Below are 11,638 nucleotides of genomic sequence, written 5' to 3'. Positions count from 1 at the left end.
AACAAGAGCTAAATTTTTCAGCTCGATATGTTAATGAGTAAGCTCGTGTTTAGCTCGCGTTAGCCGACATCAGCTCACTTGTGTTCGGCTCGTTAACAGCCTTACATTCAATCTCTCATTGAAAAATTAATCCAATCCTTTTTGGATTTAAGTATTATAAAAAAACACAAAAAGTTATCCAAAAAAATTTGAATTTGGCCTTAAGATGGCCAAGTTTAAGATTATAAAATAAAATTTTAAGGGTCCTTGTTTCAAAATAGTGTATAGTTGAGGGGTCTCCATACATTTTCACCAAAGCTAAAACCCTCGTTCTCTCCCCTCCCCTCTCACTTCGCAATTCGCCCTCTCTTCTCCTCCTCCTCCTCCTCCTCGACATCGCCATAGCTCTCGCCGATACAAGGTTCGCTCCTCCCTCTCCCTCCTCCTCTTCCTCTTCCTCTTTGTAATGGCTCTACACCATCCGATTCTTCGATTCGAACGGCTAAATCGATCCGTTTCTCTCGTTGTTGCGAATTTTTTTATGTTTTTTTTGCGCATATTTGAGCTTTCATTTGAGGTTTTGTTGGTGTTAGTAGTGCCGACACTCTCTATGCTGCGAAATTTTTGATGTTCTTCGGGCATATTTGAGCTTTCATTTGAGGATCTGTTGGTGTTTGTAGTGCTCAACACTCCTTGTGCTGCGAATTTTTTGATTTTTTTTTTTTTGCGCATGTTTGAGCTTTAATCTGAGGATTTGTTGATGTTAATTAGTGGTTAACACTCTCCGATGCTGTCGCTATCGAGATCCATCTCGTGAAAGCTCCGAGCTTTGGCTCGAAATAGTATTCTGATTGCTGAAATGCTTCAATCTTTAGATTCATGTTTGATATGCAAGGCTAAATCGCAAAAAAAAAAAAAAAAGCTCGCATTTTTTCTCATGTAGATATTACCCGCCTATAGAAAAAATTGCATTAATTTCAATCCTGAACTTTGTCTGTGTCTCAAATCGGCCCAAAAATTTGGTCTGATTGTTTAATTTGAATGAACTCGACGGAAATGAGTTTGAGGAAGACATTGGTTATGTTTAATGCAGTAGAATTGCATAAATTAAATAAGATGCGCACTAAGATGCCTTGACTCTTTGAACCTATGGATATCGAGATCTCTTTAATTTAGTTTGAGATATTTAAGTTGCTGTTTAGATGTTCAGATATGGAACTTACGTGGTATTTCCAACTTAATTTAGTAAAGATTTTGCGTCAAAATTGTCAACCATCCTGAATTTCGAATCTATTTGCGGCAGTGGAAACAGAGGGTTGAAATTGATGGAACTTTTTCATGCACCGGAAGAGCAGGGTTGAAGCGGGGTGTGGGGTGTTTCAATTGAGATATGGGCTAAAGTGTGTGGTGGCTTTTGTAATTTAGCCTTGGTATTATGTGAATATTTACACATCAAATTCATTGATATTGGTGATATTTGTTGTTTTTGAAATCACTAAACGGGCGTTTCATGTTCTGCGTAGAACGAACTGAAAAATTGTTTTTGGCATGAAAAATGCTTTTCCGGTTGTGGTTCGATGTAAAAATATTTTCCCGTAAAACTATTTTTATGAATTTGGGAAAAAATTGAAGTTTTCATTTTTCACAGTTTTTTGCAATTTTTAACGAAAATTCAAGCTGCGTAAAACTTTTTTCATTCATTTTTTTTCTACCGAACCAAACAAATGTGAGTTTTTTTTTCTTTCAACCAAACAAATGTTGATGGAAAACTATTTTTCTTTTTTTCTACAAACCAAACACTACAAAACATAAAACTTTTTTTTTCCCACCAAAAAACTTTTTTCCATGGAAAATTATTTTTGACGGTTTACGTTGAACCAAACAGACCCTAAGGAAGAATTGCTGACATATGTCTGAGTGAGGCTTATTTGGGTCGTGTTATAAGTACTTTGGCTATACTATCAATGGGATAGGGGGGATTTCACTTGGAGAATAATGTTTTGGTTGTGCGAACCAATAGGAATGCTGACTTTGAGTTGTACCAAGTCTGAAACACAACAAATTTTGGCAGAAGTTAAATATTGTTTTCTTTAATCATGAACATCTTCTGGCATTTTGGCCTTTATTGTTAGTTTCTGAACGTTGAATTCTAGTTCTGAAAATTGCTCCAAATGGTCGTCTGGTTAGAAATTATTCTTTTTGGATGCATAAAAGTCTGGTGTACTTATTGTCATTCTTATAATTTCAAGGTGTAATAGCAATGGCTTTTCGTCAAGCTGTCAAAAGACCAATAAAGTTCTTTGTCAAGGAACTGAATGCTCATAAGCAGCCCAGAAATTGTTTCTCCTCTTTGGGTGACAGAGCTGATCAATTTTCCGACACTAGATGGGTTGGAAATCCGAATGCTGCGAGTTCTTATTTTGCAAGAAGATTCAATTCCACGGTGTCAGCTTCTGATCAGATGAATCTTATTAGACAGCTAAGGGAAAGAACAAGTGCTCCCATAAAAGACGTCAAGTCTGCCCTTGTTGGTTGCAATTGGGATATTGGTGATATCCTGAACCATTCCTTTAGTCCCAAATATATGGATATTTCCTGTTCTGTCCTGTTATTATGACTTAGTCCCTGAACTTTCCAATAAAACATTGAGTCCCTAAACTTTCTAAAATGTTGCAATTCCATCCTCGACTGTAAAACCAAAAAAAAAAAAAAATCATAGTTGTTCTTGTAAAATGGCCATTTTGTTTCCTCTCTTATTGAACGATTTCCTTTTCCTTGTTTTAGTCCTTGAAACATGGTTAAATGGTCGTTTTATAAGAAAAACTAGTATTTTTCAGATCCTTTTAGTGGCCAAGGAAAATTGCAATATATGTGCAAGTTCAGCGACTAAAATTTTTACATGTAAAGTACAGGGATTAAGTTGAAATATTGGGGATAATACAGGGATTATCCACATTGTTTATCCTTTTTGAACTAATCTAATACTAAAAGCGTAGATTATTTGTTTAAATGCTCATTGTTTTCTTGGTTAGTGGCTCAATGCAGAGGCTGCATTGAAGGACTTGAGAAAGAAAGGGGTTGTCCTTGCCGCAAAAAAGTCATCAAGAACAGCTGCTGAGGGTTTGCTTGCGGTGGCACAGAATGATAATAGAGCTGTTGTCATTGAACTTAACTGCGAGACTGATTTTGTCGCGAGGAATGATGTTTTTCAATATCTGGTTAGTTTTTCTTTGTGAATAAAACATCTTTGAGTTTTGTGATACCATAGATGCAAATTTGACTTTAGGGCTTGGCTGTAAATCCTCCAACATGCTGTTGTTAGAGTTGTTTATATTATCTTACTTATGATCTTAACTTCGTAAGGCATTTGATCTTTCTAGGATACTTAGTTGTGAGATGTATTCACATAACTAGCAGCTTTCGTTCTAATTTTTTTTCTTTTTTTTTTTTGCTGCTTTTTTTATGCAGGCGTCATCTTTGGCAAGGATGGCTTTGACGGCTGAAGGATCTGCTGGGCAAATTCAACCAGCTTTTCCTTTTGGCCCTGAATACTTGGAGGTGCAGGATACACAACTTAGCTGGCTCTTTTTACATAATCACTTATAGAGTGCTACTTTGTGACAAAAGGAATTCCCTAAAGCCATATATTTTTTCACCCTTATTTCATCCTGTTCTTTTGTATTGTTCTATCATCATCGGATTGTCTTCTTCATGGGGATTCCATTTCTAAAAAAGTTTAATAGAATACTACTCTAGGAATTGGCTATTTTTTGTTACAATTTTGGAGCATAATACATGAATCGCTTCCTCCTCCTGTGCAAGTAATTACTATATAACTACACATCAGTTGTTATTTTTTTTACACATATATCAAATAAAGTAAACCCCGTTCTGTTCATTCAATTTCATGTAATCGATTGGTTCTTCCGTTCATTTCATGTTATCAATTTCAGCTTTGTTCATTGTATGAGCTTCATTATTATTTTTCCCAGGTACGATTGATGCAGGGCACGATTTCAAATTTTTAATTACTATGATTTGGTTTAGTTTGCAAGATTGTGAGGATAATCATTTCTATTCTTTACTTTCTTAAGTGTTTTGTTTCTATCTTGAAAAATGAAGGTAATTTTCATGTAAAATTTGAAATTCTCTAGACTAAGTCCGATACTGACATTATTCGAAGGATAAAACAAACCACACAGTACAAATAAGCTATAATAGAAATATTTACCTATATACCTCTACGAAGATGACTATTTAAAGCATACCCCCACAAAATCGGAATTCTTGGCTATGCTTTTCAAAAACATATTTCCGTACATTTATACCCTTTGTACTTATAGAAGTGCTCCTCTCTAAGAAAAAGAAAAAATAAAAAAATCTTGTAATACAAAACCGACTCCTCCATGATTAGGATAACTCTTCAACTTTAAACAAGGCTATTTTTTTGACAGAAACTGCGCTTTTGTGTGTGTATGTGTGCGTGCATCCACGCGTGCATGCGTACTGAGTAAGGCTATGCTACCTTTTGGTAGTATTAGGAAGCTAACACTTGGGTCAAATTCAATATCAGAACATTATATTGAATATCAATATAGTGAAAATAATCAAGACTATTCAAAATACTTAGAAACCAAGTTTCTGAAATTTAGTGCTCTTTTAACAATGCATCAAGTGCAACAAATCGTGAATGGTGTAAATTGAAATTTATTTTGTGGTAGAAAGTCTAATGGGGAGGTTATTTTAATCTGCAGAACATGAATATCAATCTAGATCATCCAAAACTTAGTGGTGAAACAACTGTGCAAGGAGCTGTTACAGAAGTTGCTGCCATGGTTGGGGAAAATGTCAAACTCAGAAGAGGATATTTGTTATCAACAACTTCACACGGTGTTGTCTCGTCTTACCTTCATACTTGTCCTCAGCCAGGTAATCCAATCATAAATTGCTTTAAGGTGGTTGAGCAAATCATAAAAGAAAATGTTCCATTAGAAAAGAACTATATATATTTCCAAGCCAAAATGTTTCATGTTTTGCCAATGTATTGCATCATAGAGGAGGTACATTCCAATTGGTTGTACTATATCTATGTGGTCATGGAAATGAATTACTCTGCATAAAGTTTCGTATTTGACTTTGTTGTTTTGAATACTTTTAAAAAATATCTGTTCTTTATTTAGACTTGTCGTGTGGAATATGATGTTCATGGAATTGGACAATTAACTCTTGAACTTGTCTTTGAATAGCCAAATATTTTAGTGTTCCGAGTTAGTTTTTCACTTAGGTAGTGCTTAATTGGGGAATAGCGTGGTTAGTGGTAGATATTCTTACTATCCCACCAAACACAATTGAATTGATGTATCTCCACCTGGAATCAAGCAAGTATAATATGTCTAAGGTAGCAGCCTTATCTTGGGTAATATCTGTTCATAGCGGATGGTCGGAGCTGTAGCGTGTGCTAGGAATCCAAGGCAGGCCTCAAAATATATCGCCTCTTCCTGTCTTGCCATTTCCTTTTCTTTCTAACGTGTAACAAACTAAGATTTCCTCCCATGTGTTCTCATATATAAATGCGACTCTTTGTTTGTTAATCAGAGCTATTAGTATCCAAATCGAAATCCTTGGATTAAAACCATTCAAAATAGCTGCAGAATTATCCTTCATAATGGTCACCATGGTGCGCCGGGAGTTACCATATCACCTGCTAGGAACCTAAACAACATGATAAATTGCCAGAACCATCCCCATGACGGTGACTGTAGCTGTTGTGTTGGCCAAGTTTTAGAAGCAATGTTCCCTACCACCCGAAAACAGCTGCTTGATTTTCCTCGAGAATATTTCCAGTTGTGATTGAGATAAAAATCCTCCAAGCACCACCTTAGAATGGTTTTGGTTTGCCAGTTTGAAGTGTATCATATATTAAGAATATTTATACAGATTTTTGTGACAATATTATGTTTTTTTTTTTTCCTTTTGAACTTCTTATTCTTTATCTTTGTGCCTCATGTTATTCAGCTTTATCTTTTGGCAGAGAAGTGAATCTTAAAGCTTAATTACATCTAAACCTTTGAAATTGCTTTTTACTAACATTAATCACGAGGAGTAATTTCTTTTGCTGCAGGTTTGGGTCGTATTGCTGGGTTGCTTACTTTGGAGGTAGAAGATACTAATGCCTCGCTTGACGCTCTCAAGCGTGTCGGCTCCTCGCTAGCAATGCACATAGTGGCTTCAAAGCCGCTGTTCATATCGAAGGAACTTGTTCCTGATGAAGCAATACAGAGTGAACGAGACGTACTCAAATCTCAGGTGAATTCATCAATAAATGTTAGTTAATATTTTTGCTTTTCTTTAAGTAAATAATATATTGACTTCAATCACTTACTAAAGATTATTAGGAACTCTAAGCAAATGAAATATATAATAATTTATTTGCATTACATATTCTTATTCCTCCCGTCTCACAGATGGCAAAATGAGCTGGGCCAAATCTAATTTTTGGACCACTTTTTTTGACAAGTTTGGACAAACAGACTGACTAACCTTTGGCTGACGTTGCTCTCATTCTTTATGTTTTTTTTGGTCAGCAACATCAGTTAAGGGATTGTTTTTCAAGGAGCCAGTTATATATAAATTTTATTGCCCTTCTAAACTTCATCTCGCTACTAAAACGTATTGTAGTGAGTACATGAAAATGTTACTATGAAATGTTTTCTCTTGCAGCTTAACTTACTAATGTACCTTTTTGCTCTTCTCTTAATCTCTTTATCAGGCAGAAAGCTCAGGTAAGCCTCAGATGGCAATAGAAAAGATGGTGGAAGGTCGTTTAAGGAAGTATTTTGAGGAAGTTGTGCTGTTGGAGCAAAAGTTTGTTATGAATGATAGCGTCAATGTCAAGGTATGTGTTGTGATTCGTGCTGTTTTTTTTAACTAATTTTCATTTCTTTACATCATACTGCTAATATTTTATTCCGATGCTCTTTGTGTTTATAATGTTTCGTGTGGCTTCCTGTTGTTGTTAGTTTTCCTCTTTGGGACTTTTACATATATGTTTCTACAAAATCATTAACTTACAATCAAAGGACTGTAAAATCTGAATTTCTTATTCTCATTCTCTTGAAATTGCATTTCCATATAGAAGTACCATATTATTGGTTTTGTAGTGCAAGTTCTTTTAATAGTTGGTTTTCTGTGAGTACAAGGGCACATACGTAACAAAACATAGTTTCTGACATGCATATAGAAAAATTTAGATTTAGATTTGTATTGATCTGAATCAATCCGCTGTGTGTCGTTTGTAAATTTAGGTAGAAAATAATGTCTTGGTTTTGATTTTCGTGATATTCCCTGCAGTCGGTGCTAAGTGATTTATCTAAAGAAGTTGGATCTACTGTAAAGATCGGCAACTTCATCAGAATGGAAATTGGAGAAGGGATTCAGAGGTAAAAATGTTATCGTCATTCGGTGGTCACTTTTATTGCAACAGATAAAGTTGGTCAATTCGGAACATCACTATATTTTAAAAATTAATTTTGTATTCCCTTGTGTAGTAATGATACTTTCAGCCACATGGCATCCGATGTCTCTTATATGAGCCTCGCTATTTCTCATTTTATTTTCTTTTTCTAGTTCTTATTAACAACAACCAGTTCCCTTTGTCATTGTCGATTTTGATAATATTAGGGCAATAATTTTCTTTGATTTTCTGGAAGGCTTTTCTAGATATTCAAGTCACTTTGTCTTATAACTATCTTTTTCTCTGTTTCTTTTTTCCTCCCTTTTTTCCTGACTGTCGAAATTATTTGCAGGGAAATCGCCGAGGCACCTGAAACAGCGGCTAATGCCACATGAGTTCCAGCAAGAATATAATGTAAGTTAACATTTTCATCCGACGAGACTAATCCCCCTTTATCAGCAAATTTAGTTATTTTTGCGATCGTGTAGAATCTGTATAAACCTTTGGTAGCAGTATCGACAACCACTACAAACTATAGGCCATTTTGAGACAGCTCCTTCAACTTCAAATTTTTGATTGACACCCCACTTAGCCCCTGGTTGATTTATGTTGAGACCCCCTCAAATATAGGCCATTCCGAAATAGGCCCTAAAATTTTATTTTTTTTAACCCTTGGTTGATTTATGTTGCGTTTTACTTCGACAACTTGATTGGTAGTAAAGCGAAGGAGGTTAATTTTGTAATCCTCTACGAAATATAATAATTATTGGTTAATTTTTGCAGCAACTATTTATACTTTGTGATATTGTGATGGTGATTTAGATTTGGTCTTAAGCTGAAGTACCTACAAATTATGTTGTTTTCATGAACACGTAGCTGTAACTTCTTTTTGGGACCTTGTTGCAGCTTCTGTGAAAAGTGCTTATGCTATTTTATTCGAATCATTTGAAGAAGCATCGGGATTTTTTTTAGGAGTAATTTCATACAGGTCCTCGTGAAAATATCACATACCAGATAAATTCCTACAAAACTTAAATGATCATATTTATCCTTTGAAAATTTTGTGATTTGCAAATATATTCCTTCAGAAGTTCTGGTTCGTTCATATATGTCCCTGTCGTTTGATTCACCGTTAGTTTTTAAATGGTGGGCGTGTAAAATGACTATTTTGTCCTTACAAATTTATCAATGCAAAAGGCTATCTTTCTTTTTCTCTCCTCACCTTCGCCACGGCACATGCGGCGTACCTCATTTTTGTTGTGACCGAGGGTCTTGTCTTCAATGCCGCTGTAGGTCTCGTCGTCGCTATGGATAAAGAGTAGAGGATGAGAAAAATGACGGAACTTAAGATTGAAATACAAGTTATATAATATAAGGGATAAAAAAGGTTATTTTACCGCTTAGATTACTATAGTTAGCTTATTCAACTCGTATTTATCGAAATTTTGGTAACAGAAGAATATATTTACAGACGAAGGGACTTTTGGAGCAAATAAATTCGATAACTTAAGTTTTATAGAAATATATTTGGTATTTAACATCTTTGCATAAAGTCATATACTCATATGTAATTATTCTTTTGTTTTATTTGTATGCTGAAACTGCTTTTTGTCAATCAGGAGAAGCTCATTGTAGCTTTGTACTACAGCAGTTGTGTTGTTATGCTATGCTTTTTTTGTAGAATTGTTCGAAGAAGCATTAGCATTTCTCTTCGCTACTTTTTATTGCAGTTTGATTTTTGTTTTGTTTTCTCAAATGTGCGTGAGAATGCTTGTACTTTCCCTGATGGTTTAATTTTGTTTGAGCCCTTTTCAAGTTTTTAAAATATCCGAGATATTTTTTTATTTATAGACTGGGATATTTGCATGTATATCCTTCACTTTACACTTTATTTGTATCTACTCTATACATAGAAATGGTGTAAAATCCGCGCTATGGAGCAGAAAAAAAAAATATGGCAAACTTCAAATACTATCCATGTGGTTTCGCACTTTTTCACTTTAATATCATGTGGTTTAAAGTATATCAAGTTAATGTCATGTGTTATCATTTTTATCTTTGCGTCAACTTTTCATGTCTAGCATATTTCTCTAATTTAAGATAAATTCTATTTGAAAATGTCATGTGGTTTATTTTCTTCACATCTCTCTCTCTCTCTCTCTCTCTCTCTCTCTCTGATTTTTTTTTTTTTTTTTTGGGGTAAATATGGTATTCAAGGATTTAAGTGTCGTGGCACGGGTCGTGCTGTTAACTTGTCAACAGGGTACGTCACGGTGTGTGTCGGACCGTATCGATGCGTGAAAGTCACAAAAATTTATATGTGTGGTCACATAATAGCATAAAATATTTATTTTTCTAGCAATGAAATATTTTAATTGTTTATTATGTATTTTTATCAAATCGGTTGGATTTTATTGAAAAAATTACTTACTAATTTAAAGATTAAAGGATTTTGAGCTGTGCCATCGGTACGAGGGTTATATCGTGTTGAAATTTTGTTGGCACGATACGGCTGGATGGATACGGCGTGTGCCGATGAGTTTTTAAATTTTTGATGGTATTAGAATTGTTACCAAATACTTTAACAAAAGGTTTTGAATAGAGTTTCCACATCTGGTGTAGAGCCTTATATACCTCAAAAATTTAAATCAATTTATATATTCTGTCAAATTTTTGATACTTTATAAAAAAGACTGCTAATTAAATTTTTATTAGTTTTTCTTTAGCATCCAATCGACTGATAAAAAATAATAACTTCAAATGAGAGACCATTCCCTTGTGAATTACGTCTCGTTAAATATAAAATAATATTTTCTATCAGCTTAAGCTTTTAAAGAAAAACGATTTGTTTCATTTAATTTAATATTGTATCAGAGCTTTCTATTTAATTTAAGTTCAGAGCTTTCTATTTAATTTAAGTTCATGTAATGGGTCTATTAAAAAAATTTGTCCTGAATCCAATCCGTTGACGTTCCTGGTTCAAACCTTCGATCTTAAGATAAGCGTAGGCGGGATAACTTACCAAAAGTAGTTAAAGTATTACCACGGATAACATTTTATTTATTGTGAGTAGGGGTTCGAACTGAGCCCAAGTCTCTTTTTATATATATATATATATATATATATATATATATATACACCGATCAGTAATTGCCATTGATTACATATCCGGAAAACCCGGCCTAAGCCTTACCCGAACCTGTACAGGATTATACGGACTTTGAAACAGCTGTATTTAAGAATTTTAGGTCGTGTCCCGACTTCAATATTCAACCTATGGGTTTCGAGTCAGATATGTATCGAGTAGCCTAGCCGGGAACGAATCGGAACCCGAGTGGCTGGCAGGGATCTCGTTCACCGTTTCCTGAACAACCAACCATAGGCTCCAGAGTTCAAGCTTAGGATTAACTAAGTGTAAAGGTCGATTCAAGTAAAGATTTGCTTTATTTGCTTCGCCCATCGCACGATGGATAGAGAGTTTTTTTTTTTTTTTTTTTTTNCTTCAAAGATCTTAGCATCAGGGTTCTGATAGGATAGTATTTTTGTAGCTAATTATATGTGATTTACCTTAATTATTTCAAAAAAAAAAAAAAAAAAAAGAACTTGAAAGCTAGATATGTATTTGATCACACTCCTCATTTATCAAATTCTGCAAGCTTCTTGAATAAATTAAAAAGATGTTTAATTATACGGCCAAATATAAGATTTTGAGTAAATAATTAAAAGAAAAACACTAAACACGACCAAGCTATATATTAAATCGGAGTAAGGTATATATCGTTTCTCTTGATCTGCTTGTGCATTAATCTTAAAATAAGTCTGCTTCTTGAAACAAAGACTTTTTTTTTTTTTGAGAGAGATAGGTAGCACGCTACCCGCTTCGTTTATTTCGTTTAGAAATGAACTTAGCTGGAAATGTGAATCAATTAGGATTCGAACTTGAGACCTCGGATACCAACCAACAAGTCCTTTGCCACTTGCTCTAGGGACGGTCGGTGAGCCCAAGGCTAAGCAAGGGCCGATCCGATGAGCTATGTATAGACTGAGCTTTGGGTATCCAACTTATAACTTCAGCCCTGTGCTGGATTTTAAGAATTTATGTCGACAAAGTTTCAGGCATATTAGGACATGTCCAAGCCCATTCCGAATCCGGCCCAAAAGGCCTATACATTAGTTACCGTTAATGACTAGCCACATATATATATA

General features: G+C 34.7%; 1 protein-coding gene across 4 annotated transcripts; it reads left to right on the top strand.

The window, feature by feature from the left end:
* Positions 303-9,404, top strand: LOC109724947 (elongation factor Ts, mitochondrial). 4 transcript variants are annotated; one of them, XM_020253944.1, is made up of 10 exons: positions 303-400; positions 2,229-2,528; positions 3,025-3,197; positions 3,448-3,537; positions 4,734-4,908; positions 6,101-6,285; positions 6,749-6,874; positions 7,330-7,418; positions 7,785-7,846; positions 9,052-9,404. In XM_020253944.1, exons 2-9 carry the CDS (start codon positions 2,240-2,242, stop codon positions 7,825-7,827), a joined length of 1,170 nt encoding a protein of 389 aa, XP_020109533.1. In that variant the 5' UTR covers positions 303-400; positions 2,229-2,239; the 3' UTR covers positions 7,828-7,846; positions 9,052-9,404. The 4 variants fall into 4 exon arrangements, with proteins under 4 accessions (XP_020109533.1, XP_020109535.1, XP_020109532.1 ...); XM_020253946.1 differs by lacking the exon at positions 9,052-9,404 and adding an exon at positions 8,726-9,040; XM_020253943.1 differs by lacking the exon at positions 9,052-9,404 and having other exon boundaries at positions 7,785-8,385.

This window comes from Ananas comosus, linkage group 19 (genome assembly GCF_001540865.1).
Source record: "Ananas comosus cultivar F153 linkage group 19, ASM154086v1, whole genome shotgun sequence".
NCBI classification, from domain to species: domain Eukaryota; kingdom Viridiplantae; phylum Streptophyta; class Magnoliopsida; order Poales; family Bromeliaceae; genus Ananas; species Ananas comosus.
Note: the sequence above shows the minus strand (reverse complement) of the source record. Positions and strands in the feature narration are given on the sequence as shown.

What these genes read in the sequence shown, in the direction of transcription:
- LOC109724947 (XM_020253944.1), top strand. Translation starts at nt 2,240, where the DNA reads ATGGCTTTTCGTCAAGCTGTCAAAAGACCAATAAAGTTCTTTGTCAAG. An exon ending in TTGGCCCTGAATACTTGGAG is followed by an intron (nt 3,538 to 4,733) that starts GTGCAGGATACA and finishes TTTAATCTGCAG; the next exon opens with AACATGAATATCAATCTAGA. An exon ending in TCATACTTGTCCTCAGCCAG is followed by an intron (nt 4,909 to 6,100) that starts GTAATCCAATCA and finishes CTTTTGCTGCAG; the next exon opens with GTTTGGGTCGTATTGCTGGG.